This window comes from Triticum urartu, chromosome 4, assembly GCF_003073215.2.
Source record: "Triticum urartu cultivar G1812 chromosome 4, Tu2.1, whole genome shotgun sequence".
Classification (NCBI taxonomy): domain Eukaryota; kingdom Viridiplantae; phylum Streptophyta; class Magnoliopsida; order Poales; family Poaceae; genus Triticum; species Triticum urartu.
The window spans coordinates 11,988,457-12,002,549 of record NC_053025.1 but is presented as its reverse complement, the minus strand read 5'-3'; the positions used below and the strand labels follow the sequence as shown (position 1 = coordinate 12,002,549).

The following is a 14,093-nucleotide window of genomic DNA, read 5'->3' as shown; positions in this document are numbered from 1 at the left end:
GAAAAGTGCAATTGAGTATTCTCTAGTTACTATATGATCACATGCACCTAAATCCACACATGAGCTAGGGGTAGCTAGCTAGCTGGCTGCACCCTGCAACCCAGCCGCTCCTTGATCCTTTCTCGCTCAGCCTTTTTCTGCCACCACACTACACCACACCCACTGCCTCCATGTGATGCCTCTGATCAGCCCGTTGTACATTTGCTCGCTCTCCCCAAGACCAAGACCCATCTACACACCCACCAACGTACCACATAACCAAAGAGATGCCACACTTATTACTATGTGTTAACATGAGAGCATGGGGGCCTTGCATGCTCATAATACCACATGAAACCACTCCACTGCCTCGCCAAATGATTAGTTGCCCATTCCAACAAAAAAGTGGCAACCTTTCTTTTAAGAGGTACTAACTATGTTTGTATTTTTTCCGTGGGATGAAAAAAAAATCTTTCAAAATAATAGGGTTACATCGAGAGGCGAAAACTCCTCAATACACGATGGTTCTCTATGTAGCCAAACACCAGTGCTATCTTCAGTGTATGACTAACTATATATGTTGTTAACGAGCTCTATTGAGAATGGAGGAGCAGATTGATAGTTACATGAAAGCCCACACAGTGTGAGAGGGTTAGGAAGTGGTTCAGCTTTACTACCCCGTCCTGGTTTATTAGTCTCCTTCGTATAATGTGCCAAATTTGACCTTGGATTAAACTAATAAAATATTAATGTATGTCATCAAAAGTAATATCATTAAAAACTATGTTCAAATACAAATCCACTGATATAACTTTTGGCAACTTGCATTAATAATTTTTTTAGTTAAATATATAGTTAAAATTTGACACAAAATGCAAAGGAACCAATAAACCAGCACGAAAGTAGTACTATCCTAAAATTATTCACATGCAACCCCTGGTACTATGGCTGTTTTCCAACCTTAAGCTCCTGACATGCATTTATTAGGGACATGGAGCAAGATAGTCAAACACTAATAGACCCCCCACAAACCAAGTCAAAAAAGCCCACAAAAGAGGGGCGCCAGTGAGTGAGTGAGTGAGTGTGAGGTGATGAAAAGGCATGCATAAAGAGCCAAACGGATGTGAGCTCATGACACTTTTTTCTGCTCATATCATCTCATATCTTCTTGATGCCGACCAGCCCTACATGCATGAGGTAGTTACTAGCTAGGGAGTACTTGCCTCCATGGATCCCACTTCAAACACATCGCTCAGCTAGCTAGCTGATAGTATGTACCCACTCGCTCTCCTTTGTGACCTCACCGTGGCCATCACCGTCAAATAATGCCTCCCGAGCCCTGACCAGCGCTCAGCTCACCTCAAGCAGTACGCCTTGACTCTTCTTGAGCCATGGACACGAAGGGATCCGGCGCGCATAGAGAAGGAGAGGAGACCGGGAACACCATGGCCGGCAACGTCGGCGCCGGCGCCATGACGGTGGCAAGGGAGTACCGGCGGGGGGACTGGACGCTGCCGGAGACAATGCTGCTGATCGAGGCCAAGAAGCGGGTGCACGAGGAGCGGCACCCGGCGGACCTGGGCCTGGCGCGCTGGCGGTGGGTGGAGGACTACTGCTGGCGCGCCGGGTGCCGGCGCAGCCAGAACCAGTGCAACGACCGGTGGGACAACCTCATGCGGGATTACAAGAAGGTGCGCGCGTACGAGCACGCCGGCGCCGCAGCGGAGGCGCCGAGCTACTGGGAGATGGCGAGGGCGGAGAGGAAGGCGAGGTACCTCCCCTCCAACCTCCTGCGCGAGATTTACGAGGCCATGGGCGAGATCGTCGAGCGGCGGATGAGCTTCGCCGGCGCCGGTGGCCCATTCTTGGGCGCACCGCCGCCACCGCCGATGGTCAGCAGCGGCCTCGTCGGCGCCCCTATGCAGGCCTCGCCGCTCGCTCAAGTCCAGCCCCGACCTCTAGGTACGCCTCATGCTTTCTCCGTCTCTTTGGCCATTGCATTTTGATCACGATTCACGAGTTTTTGAGTCACCATCACGAGTTCTTAGACTGATGGACACTACATGGTTGGTTTCTTCCTTTCATGACCAATGATCAAGAAGACCAAGAAGAAACGCGTGGCAGCTCCGAGTCGTCGCCGGAGAGGAAGAGGCTGCGGCTATCGCTGGACGGCCAGCCCGGGAGCAGCACGCCAGCGTCTGCCGCAGGGCACGACGATCGCCACCAAGAGCCCCAGGGCGACGACAGGGAGAGCTCCGACGACACCGAGGAGCACGACGAGCTGAGCGGGGCGATCGGGCAGTGCGCGGCCATCCTGTCGGGCGCGCTGGAGAGCCGAGAGGCCGCGGAGGAGCGGCGGCACAGGGAGGGGATGGCGGTGGAGGAGCGCCGCAGCGTGGCCAAGCAGGCGCGGCGCGAGGCCGGCGAGCAGTGCATGGCCGGGCTGGCGGCCGCCGTGGGCCAGCTCGCCGGCTCCATGCTCGCGCTCGCCGCCAAGCACGAGGGCCCCGCCGCGCCCAAGTGAGACAAACGAACAAACCCCGGCCAGACCAATAATCCAACGGGATCCCTCTCTATCTCGTTGCTGTGTGTGCTGCACGATGATGCCGCCCCGCGCCGCGCGCGTGCAGTGATCGAGTGCGCAGCGGCATGCATGCATGCACATCTTGCGTGCACGGAGCTCGAGACCGGTGCGCGCTACGATCGGCGAGCCCGGGAAGCCTGGGCCTTGCATGTGATTCACATGTAGCTACTCCAGAGCGGCTGCCAGGGATCCATCCATGGCACGTACGTACGTACTACGTACATGGAGCTTGATTAGAATACTAGTAGTACTTTGTTCATGTGCTGGTTTATTGGGGATTTGGGGTTTATGCATGCATGCATGCCATATTGCCATTCATGATTCGACGGTGGTGTGTGTGATCGAGTGATGGCATGTTAGCTGCATGAGGGTTTAGCATCTAAAAACGTCTTTCGTGCTGTCAATGTAAAGTGCATTCAATATTCATTTTTGCAAGCATGTTTGTGTTCATATATGGGTTCTTGCATTGGTGTGTGGTGCCAGTCCTTGATGGCAGGTTTAGGGTTCATGCCTCTAAATGAACTAGATGAAGCCATGGTGCACCTACGCAAAAAAACATACTAAAACATTTTGAAAAAATCTGAAACTTTGTGAAAATAATCGTCAACAAATGTTAGCGAGGCTTGCCAAGTTTGGTGGTCAAATGACATCCGAGGAGAACTGTAAAAAAACAAAATTACAAATTTTGGTCAAACAGTGCACATACATTTTGACTATTTTTTTTATAGAGCTCCTGGGATGTTATTTGACCACTAAAATTTGCAAGCCTTCTTGATGGTCATTTCCAAACGGTTTCAGTTCTTTTTCAAAAATTTTGGTATATTTTTTTGCATGGGTGCACCGAGGGTGGATGTAGAGAAACTACTCTCAATGTGCCTTATCTTTCTCCGCCAGTAAAGATCAGGCTGAACAAAAGGGAGGCCAAAAATCTATCGTGCTTGGTGTACCACATGCCACACGATCGGGGAGAGAGGGGAGACCTCACATTTCAAACGGGCTTTTCTTAACCTTCGTTGGTTAGCCGTGGCTCATTGCACATGGTCTGAGCATTTTGATCATGCTTGGTGTACCACATGCCACACAATCGGGGAGAGAGGGGGAGACCTGACATTGCAAACGGGATTTTCTTACCCTTTGTTAGTGAACCGGGGCTCATTGCACATGGTCCGAGCATTTTGATGGTGCACATTGTAGTTGGGTATTATATACGTCCATCACTCCTCAGTAACCCTTAAACCATCTCACATCTCACACACACTCTCCCGACCAGAACGAGACATACCCCCCCCCCCCCCCCCCCCCCCCCCCCCCCCCCCCCCCGTCACATTGATCCAGCTGTCGTGTGGCCGCCGTCGCCGCGCCTTCATCTCCTAGTTGTGCCGCATCTAATCCTGTCCGTAGGGGAGAGGAGGAGAGCATGGCAATGGAGCATGTTTTCTAGCATAAGAGGAGGTTCATCAGGCAATCTAAGATTGAGGAAGGAGTCCAATTTGTGGGCGACGCGACACTCTTAGATCTTGAGACCGTGTGAGAGGATACCCTAGTTGTCACATGCCTGCCGGAGTAGAGGAGCCGACGCCTGCTGCAGAGGATGATCGACGATGGCCACTTTGTCCACGACTGCAACAACGACCCTGACCTGGGCTACCATTAAACCCATATGTGCTGTTACAAAGACTAACATTTGCAAACTAATGCTCAGTAATGCTTGTTAATAAAGGAGTGAATTCCATTTTTTACCCCTCATTTTAACATTTTTGACACTAATTACCCCATTTAACAAATTTTCATCCAGATTACCCCATTTAGCAAAGGTCTTGCCAGTTTTTACCCCAGTAGTTTTTTTGAGAGCGATCTGCCAATTAACTCCGTGCCATCAGATTCCTCTTGGCATTTTTTTCCAATGACCGAACCGGCCACTTGGTTGAGCAGTGCCCGTTTTCTTTTTCTCCTAGCTGTCAGGTGTACGTGTGCACCACATCGCCGGAAAAGGGAACACTTATCTTGAGCGGTCAAGTACGTTCAATTTTTTAAAAGTTCCAGCAATCGCTGGCCATTTGTATTAGACGGTAGAGATATTTACAAGCACCAACAGGTGGCAAGAGAACTGAAGAGAAATGAAAGGAAAGAGAGAGACTCCAGAAAGGGGATGATAAGCCGGGATCCCCAAATGGGTGTTGTAAGCACTTCACACCAGCAATTCTCCATTGCCCCAAGGTTGCCCTAATGATTTGGATCAAGCTGTTAACCGGAGCAATTTTCCTGTTGAAAACTCTCCTGTTTCTCTCCAGCCACACCTCCTAGACCACAATCATCATCACCGCTTTCATGCCCTTACAGTATCTATCCTCCGCTCTCTTCATGTACTGCGCCGACCGCCGAGACCAGGCGGCCAGGTTATAGGATCAAGAGTGCTGCAGCCCGTCCATGTACTGATACATTTTCATTTTGCAGTGCACCGGGCATTCCCAAAAAAGATGGACAGACGTCTCGAGGTTCCGACATCACAGCTGGCAAAAATATTCATTTGGACAGTATGTTCAATTTTGCATTGTGGGTTGTGTTTCGTAAGTTTAATGTGATGATATTTTAGTTTTCTTCCTTGATGCAAAACATCAGAGGACACATTTATTTTACGCTTTGGGAGATCATCAAACTAAAACATCACATTCTATTTTACAGGTCTGCTGTGCTATTGTCGAACATGTGTTTTTTAGTTGGGCTCCAATGATGTGTGTCCATTGAAAATTAGTACTACCAGTTATTAACATAATAGTATGGGATTTTTTTGTTATAACAGAAATGTATGTTTGGGCACTGAGTCTCTCTTGAGTAAAACACGATCTAGAAGGCTCTTAAAAATTAAAAGGGGTAAAAACAGACAATATTGTCACTAAATGGGGTAATCTGGATGAAAATTTGTTAAATGGGGTAACTAATGTCAAAAATGCTAAATTAGGGGGTAAAAACTGGAATTCACTCTTAATAAAGCCATTTCTACACTTATATATGTTACTTTTAGGGTAGCCAACTAAATATACATAGGTACATCAAACTATATACATATAGAATGCCACAAGCACGAGAACGCAAATGATCCAGAATATGAACATGAGCTAGTTGTTCCTCTTGGCAATCTTTTGCACCTCCACACATAGGGTTTTTTTCTCTCGGAATTGGACTTGACGCTACAAACTTCAAGCTTCTTCGCAAGGTTGGCAAAAACTTCGTACATAGAGGCTTGAAGCTCATCCAAAAACTTATGGTCACTGAAATTTTCGTTTAATGCCGCCTGCTTTTCATCATCTAACAACCTTGCAGTCTCTCGCATAGGAACATAAGAGCAGGAGACAAAATTCCCAAAATGGAAAAAAGCAGAAGAAAATCCCAACAGTGTGTACCTCTTCATCGTTTCCAAAGGTGCCCGAAACATGTGCATAGTTCAATGACTGACATCGTCAAGCATCCACCACCAAGGCACTGGCTTCAGAGAGAATGAAGATGTTCACGGAAGAAGAAGATTGTGTGGTTCGAGGAGCGATACTAGAAGAATATGGTTGGAGGGGGTATATAACATGGTAAAGATATAGTGATAACAGGATGGCCATTTTGGCTCTGGGGTGCATATGCTCTCAGGTGAATAGTAAATTCAAAGTAAATAGTAAATGAACATCTAAATTTTGTTGTTTTAGATGTTCTTGTTAGTGCAACAAGCGCGCTTGAAAATTTTCATGTGAAACGACATAGCGGTGCTTCGTCGGTGAAATAACAAAATTAAGTGCACCATTTGGAGGTAACATTTGGCGTTCAACTTGTTTTTTTTTCACTTGTCAAAATGCTTAAAATTTTCACCTAAAATTTTGCAATTAGCATTTGGGTGTGACAATGAACACATCTATTTTTTCCAAATTTTGTTGACATTTGCATAAAACATTTTTGGTGAGCAGGTGCATATGCTCCCAAGAGCCGAATTGGATTTTCATAGTGATAACCGTTGTAGATGCTCTTAGACTTATCCCTGATGCTGCGTCAACTCGAAGCATAAACCTGTGGTTGGATGGTTACGAGGACAGTGGTATCCCCAGCCCACCAGGGTTCAAGTCCTGGACTTGATAAATTGTGTTTGCATTTTCCTGAATTTATTTCAGACTTTCTGGCGATGTTTGTTTAGTGAGAGGAGATGCTCCCGTCGACTATGAGACGCTTGTGGTAATTTCGTCAATCTCAGAATGATATGCCGGCTCAATCTTTTGAAGGTGTTCATATGGATAGGATGTGCATGCGTGTATTTTTATAGGGGCGAGTGTATACTCGGGTATGTGAGGGACTCCGATTTTTTTTTTGTTCAAAATAAACTCCAAGCATAAAAGAGAATGCTTAGAACAAATGAGTCTTTTCCTGTAGTGTTCAACATCGATGGTTTCGAGTCTTGGACCTGTGCGGAAAACGAATAACAAGACAAAATCGAGGCGTGCCTTTTCCGATGGTTCTTTTTTCTCATCTTCCAAACTCATCAGATTCGCCACGAGCTGTGGCAAATCTCTCTATTAGGCACTAAAAAATGAGGTAAAATTTCAGCTACAACCACACAAGTTGTTAACAAAGGGAGTGGCATAGTTGGATCTACCGATCTTCAACAAGGCTATAAAGTCCAGGTTCACCTCCTAGCACTCATAGAAAGAAATTTCTGCTTAGCCAAATCACCAAGACCTCTTTTATTCCAAAAAAGAAAATCATTCCATTCATGAAATTCTTTGGATAATGAATCTTATTAGTATGACGCACATGAAAAATGTCGAATGCCTTTTTCTGTGCGCTTCCGAACAACCTTGGTGGGATTTACTGGTGGATCTATCTGACTCCTCACTCTCAGGGTTCAAAACCTCGCACCAATTCTACAATCGCGGCATGAACAATCTGCCCACAGCCTCCACTTTCCTCCGCGCCGCCTTCTCGCTCACTCTGTGCATTTGAAAATCGAACCGAAAAACCATACCGAAAATAAACCGAACCGAACCGATTTTATGGTTTTTATGGTTTCTAGTTTCGGTATGGTATGAACTTTTCATACCGTTTTGAACTTTTGTTTATATGGTATATACCGAAAAACCGAACGGTTAACCGAATAAACCGAAGTAAAAACTAAATTTATATTTCTTGAGATAAATAACCATACAAGTTGTCATTTTTCTTGTACATGAGTCAAATTCACTACTAAGCATGTAATTTTTTCTTGTAGCATAGTTATTTTTCTCTTTTTAAAATGCTAAGCACGTCCAGAACCATCAACAGATGAATCAATGCAAGCATATACACTTATATATATATAGTTATATACTATTTGTGTAAAATAGTATGTGTTTTGAGTCATAAATTTGTAAGTTATTATTACGTCATTTTCAAATTCGCGTTAGGTTTGGTTTTTATGGTATATACCGAAACCATACCGAAATAATTTGGTATATACCGAAACCGAACCGTATTTTAATTTCATACCGTATTTACCGAAGTATTAATACCGTACAAACCGGAAAACCGTATAAACCGAACCATGTAAACCGAATAAACCGAACGCACAGAGTGACTTCCCGCCCATAGTCTCTACTTCCTTCCCCACGGCCAGACTGGGTGCTGCTCTAGAAGGAGGAGAGGCAACCCTCATCAACGATTTTGAGGAGTGGGATCGGCATTGTTCAAAATTGTACTATGAATTAAGTGGGACCTCCATTGCAAACCATGGATGTCGGCTTAATGCTTGGTATAATTCAAGCATTGCCGCCACTGAAATTGCTGGCCTATTTCAGATGAAGCGAAGTAGAAGCGGAGAAATTAGATAATAAGTAAGTTACCAATGATGTAGGGGTCCCATATGTAAAAATTAAATAAATGTGAAGGCTGAGATGTATATGATGACTGTGAATTTGCACATTATCTCTCCAGTCTCCCAAAGCATATGGAGTGCGATATAGGGTGTGTTTGGTAGCCTTCCTAACATAGCATGGTTGTTCTCCTCTGATACATGCTGAGGATAGACATGATGAGTACATGCATTTGCTCTTGTTTGGTAGTGGTGTACATGCTGAAACATGTTAAGCTGAGACTCTGTTTGATAGCTTGCATATGTTTAGACATGTCGGTCGGTAATGTAGCAATGGGTATTTTCAAAGAAGTGAACAAAACATTTAAAAAACGTTAACTAATTTTCGAAACATGGAAAAATAACATTTTTGGAAAATTTAAACCTTTTTTGAAATTGTGAAGTTTTTTTTGCAGAATTTAAACAAAATTTGAAAGTTTGATCTTTTTAAAAATATAAATAAATTTTATAACAATCCCAACATTTCTTGAAAATTTATTTAAATAAACGATTTTTTCGGAAAATTTAAACAAAAATTGAAATTCTGAATAATTTTCAAAAAAATAACGAATTTTGAAAATCTCGGCATTATTTGAAAATTTTATTTTAATAAATTGAAAATCTGGACAATCTTTTAAAACTTGAACGAAATTTGGAAATCTGAACAATTTTTCGTATTCTAGGCATTTTCTGGAAATTAAATTATTTTTAGAAATCTAAACATTTCTTGAAACACGTTGTCACTCGCTTCACTAATGCATGCTAAGAGGGCATTTGGGCTTAGCTCGTGTATGCTGAGAAGGCCCGTATAGGCTACCAAACACCCAAAAATGGATCGAGGAGAGAACTGTTGAGCTCATGCATCAGACACACCCATAGTTAGGATGGATATGAGGACCCTCGTAGGTTGTTCTAAACTAACGAATCTAAATTAAACAGAGTTCATATGGCAACAAAGAACCGCTTCACCGCTTGCATGCATGCACATGTACGTACTGTGATGAACCAAAACTGCAACAGCAGATAGAAAATTTACCACGGGAAGACCGCGTGTAAATTAACTCGAAGCAAAGATCGACGCACTGCACATATACCTGACAGCCGCGTCATGCATGCATTGACAAGCTTTTCCCATGTGAGATCTGTTGCAGAATACAAATGTGCATGCGAGGAAACATTAACTGCTATCAAATGTTCTTTCTTAGAGTAATTTTCACTTCTTTACCACTGGCTTCAAAGAAAAAAGGAAAATCAAGAACCGTGGCGGTATTTTCATCATCGATGATAAAACATGAACAAAAGGAAAAAAAATATACTCTTCAGGCCACATCATTGGAAAGAGTTTAGGAACCATAAGCAAATTAAGGTGGCCAGTTTACCAAAAGACAAAGGTGGCCGGATTGATGAGACAAAAAGCTAATTTTATTCAAGTGTGAAAACCCTTGGGGCTTGAGGATGAAACGTTCCGCTCGATCCTAGCCAAGCATAACGTCCAAGGGGAAGATACCAAAGAGACGGGCAATTTACATGGGTTGAAACCTGCAACAGTAACTGACGAGAGGCATCAGGGGGCGTCAGAGCAGGAGCACTAGCAACGTTTTCTCGTCCAAGTTCGTTGGTCAGAATGAAGCCGGACAAAATTGTTACCGGCCAGTGACAACTGCAGAAGCCCAGGACTCCAGGGAGTGGCAGCGGCAGCATCATGGAAATGTGAAAAGTTACCACACACACACATGCTGCACGATGTGGCGCCGCTGGCACCCATGCCGGGGAACCAGAGGCAGATCATGGGGGAGAGAGAGGGAGAGAGATGCTATTGCAAGGTAGGTGGTGAGCTGTTGATGACGATGATGCAAGAGGACAGGGGAGTACTTGGGCAATGGCAGGCGGCCATGGGCAGAGAGCCAGGCAGATGAGGACTGGAGAGTGGTCAAAGGAATCTCACCGCGCTGGCTGGCTTGCTGCTGCTGCGGCTCAGCAATGGCAAATGGCACGTCAAGGTCAGGCAGAGCGAAGGCTGGCGCTGTGGCCGTGCTGTGCTAGGCGCGCTCGCGGCCAAAGCGGCGTACGTCGTCCTTGTCAGCGGGCTCTCTCTCTCTCGTCGAGAAATTTCAAACATGTTCGGCGGCGATCGAGCCGGCCCGGTCCTAGCTTGACGTCGGAGGCAGAGCGGTGGCCGGCGGGGCGTGCGCCGGTGACGGACATGGCTGCCAGCCCGTGACAGCGGCTGTAATCTTTGGGTTCTTTTCTGCTGTTTAACGTTGCCCGTGCAGTGTAGCCGCGCATACCTGATTAGCAGTAGTATTTGACGGGAACTTTCATCTGGGATAATAATCGGTCGCACTATTACTAGTACGGAACTGCGGCAGCATTGGCAGTCTGGCAGAGCAGCCATGAGTTCAGGGGATGGGCAATGTAGCCACTGCACTGTGCCTCTGGTTCAATACTCGAAAAGCCATGGAAACGTTCGAGTTTGTATGAGAAATTCATCAAGCATGCATCCGCCGTCTCATTTCATATAATTTCATGAGAAAACTCAAGCAACAAATCAAGAAAAGTATAGCGCTACAATAATTATTATCATTAAAAACCACGCAATAATATATATTTGTATGTATAATTAACTCACATTCTCGACCGTGTAGCTGCCACATTTCGTCAGCGCGAGCACATACCCATCCCAGTAGCACGACCGGCTACATGATTCGAGGAGTTGGAGATAGACTCAGACATTGAAAACCAAACAACGTTTGGAGGGCTAGAGCATGTCTGGACGCATCCGCGGACAGCATCGGCCCGCCCCCAAACAACCACATCCTTTATTTTCTTGCAACCATAAGTACGTAGTAGATCATATAGCACACAACTAATTCACCAATTTAACATGCGAAATGTGTCAGTAGTCTATTAACTTAAATTGATCACACATTTTAGGCCTACAACTTAAAAAATGATCGATTTAGGCCATAAACTCATTAATTCGGTCAAATAAGATCAAAACACATCAGAGAGAGAGGGAGGGAGAGAGAGAGAGAGAGAACGGCACGCTGCTGCCACATCAGCATTCCCTTGACCGCCCATGAACTTACTAATTTTTTTTGAGAATATGAACTTACTATTTTAATATGGATCTATTTGCAAACTTGCTGGGATTTTCTTACAAACCATGCTAAGGGCGTATCGAGGAAAAATAATTGAAACATACTGCCTTGTCTAGGACTCAAACCCAAGTCCTTGGTCGTTGGTCTAGCAAACCAATGGAACACTAACCGGTTTGTGTTCTTTTATGAAGCCACCTATATATTATAATTGATGCCTTTAAAATTAAGCTTTGTAAGATTATGTACATTCTACTCCCTTGGCAGATTGATTTTCTTCTGGTTTTTACTCGTTCAATTTCCTTCTGTTGGCAATCGTATCAAGTCTTGTTAGCTAGTTTTCTTCCTTATGAAATTAACTGCCAATTGCCCGCGTGTTGCAACCGCTAATTCATATTCTAGTGATTCAGCACCAACTGTGTCTGACATATACCTTACACCATCATATTCTAGATTTTTGTTAACGTTTTATGATTTGAGTATGGGTAGAAAAAAAGGCAAAAAAATATTGATTTAGTTGAGATTTGGTAAGATTTGATTTGATTTGGGTATAGGTAGGGGAAGGCAAGGACAATATTGATTTAATTGAGGTTTTTGATGGGGTTGATTTGATTGAGTTAATGCATGACATAGTTTTGGGAGTAAGAATGACAGACGAACGTGCAAACACCAAACCAAGCATCACGACCGTGGAATCCCCTTTAAAAGTGAAGATAATTTTGAAAGCACTTTTTCAAAAAAAAAGGTGTAAGACCATAGTGTATCATGAGGGTCTGAACCGACACCCTAAGGTAATGTGCAAACTGTGACCGCTAGAATGCAAAATGTTTTGTATTTCTAACGAGTTAGTAACAAATATAGGATCGCAAAGCAAAAATTAGAAGAAAATATTATGTCTAGCGAGAAGGTTGTATATAATCTTACAAATGTTAATTTCAAATGCATCAGTTCTAATATATAGGGTGGGGGGAAATCGGTTGGTGTTCCAATGGTTTGCTAAACCATTATTTGATCAAATTAACAAGTTTATGCCCTAAATTGGTTATTTTCCAAGTTGTTGGCCTAAAGCGCTCATTCAGTTTGAGTTAATTGACCACTAATGCATTTCACTCTCAGAATAAAGTTTAATGATTCATACATAGGCGACACACAAATGAATCAATCAACTCTCTTGGTGTGCTTGTTGATTTTTCTTCTTCTTGTTGTTGAACAACTTCTTGCCTTCCTCATTCAAGAGGTTATTGTCCTGCAACATGATTCTCGACTCCTATGTATCCTTCGCAAGTCTCAACTTCTATTTCTTGAGCTCAATTTTCTCCAACATCTTCAAATTTACAAGCTCCCATTTTGCCTGTTTCTCTTACTTCTCCATGTCGGTCTTCTCCCTCTCAATTTCTCAACCTCTCCTGGACAAATAATATCATCTCCCCTTTGCATGTACAAAAAGTACTTGTACCTGTCCTTCTTGGTGGAATTTTTTGTCCATGTCACAAACATTTTTCTTGCTGAGTTGTCACGTGCGGCTCTCTTCTTCTCCCACTTTTTTCCCACCACCTCTCGAATCCTCTTTGACATGGTCCCTTGTTCATCCGCCCTCCACTAGGTTCATCATCGTCATCCAATCCAATGGATTGATATGAGCTTGACCCATCATTATTCATCTTCTTAGTGGGGTTCCTAAGCTCGTCATAATTCTTCATCTTCTTGGTGTGGTTTCTGAGCTCATCATAGATGGTTTGTCACTTTGGTTTCTCATTCAATTTCAACCAACAATGACACATACATGGTTTTTTTCTTAACTTGTTGGTACAAAGTGGTGGACAACCCCATATAGCAAACAAGAATAACTCAAGATAGTGCAAGAAACAAAGCAAGTAATACAAATGATGACAATGTGAAGCAAGTCAAAAATACTTGGCTTCGGAGTGCAATGCCACTTTGCTTTCGGTCAACTAATTGTGGATAGAAACCACAAAACTTGTTCACGGACTCTTGGATGTTCGCCCACCTATGTTGGAGATCACTGCAAGTGGTATGGATGGCAACCGGCTCCACATACTGCTTGTGTTCATGGTAATGTTTGTGGATCTGCCCCCCCCTCTAATACTCGGTTGCACATATAGGGTTGTGAATGTTAGTCCTCTTACCTTTGCTCCCTTTTTTGTTTGGTGCCCAATATTTCCCAACATCAAACAAAGGGGAATTGGTATCTTCCAACTCATAACATGAAGGCTCACGTGTACGTATGATGACCACCCATGTAGAGATCAGGTGCAATGGTCGAATACATGTTCTCTAGGATGACAACGAGATCCCAATGACTCATGCAGTGTCACCCTAGTGTAGTGATACGTCTCCAACATATCTATAATTTTTGATTGCTCCATGCTATATTATCTACTGTTTTGGGCAATATTGGGCTTTATTATCCACTTTTATATTACTTTTGGGACTAACCTATTAACCAGAGGCCCAGTCCAGATTTGTTGTTTTTTTGCCTATTTCGGTGTTATGAAGAAAAGGAATATCAAACGGAGTCGAAACGGAACGAAATCAATTGGAGAAGTTATTTTTG

The 14,093-nt window shown here is 43.9% G+C and overlaps 1 protein-coding gene across 2 annotated transcripts; it reads left to right on the top strand.

Moving 5' to 3' along the window:
* The first annotated feature begins 1,125 nt into the window (after positions 1–1,125).
* On the top strand, positions 1,126–2,985 carry LOC125553405 (trihelix transcription factor ASR3-like). Of its 2 annotated transcripts, none has more exons than XM_048717191.1 (2): positions 1,126–1,941; positions 2,079–2,985. In XM_048717191.1, the coding sequence occupies exons 1-2, from the start codon at positions 1,371–1,373 to the stop codon at positions 2,501–2,503; spliced, it is 996 nt and encodes a 331-aa protein (XP_048573148.1). In that variant the 5' UTR covers positions 1,126–1,370; the 3' UTR covers positions 2,504–2,985. The 2 variants fall into 2 exon arrangements, with proteins under 2 accessions (XP_048573148.1, XP_048573149.1); XM_048717192.1 differs by having other exon boundaries at positions 1,130–1,941; positions 2,082–2,985.
* Positions 2,986–14,093: the final 11,108 nt, after the last annotated feature.

What these genes read in the sequence shown, in the direction of transcription:
- LOC125553405 (XM_048717191.1), top strand. Translation starts at nt 1,371, where the DNA reads ATGGACACGAAGGGATCCGGCGCGCATAGAGAAGGAGAGGAGACCGGG. An exon ending in AGTCCAGCCCCGACCTCTAG is followed by an intron (nt 1,942 to 2,078) that starts GTACGCCTCATG and finishes CCAATGATCAAG; the next exon opens with AAGACCAAGAAGAAACGCGT.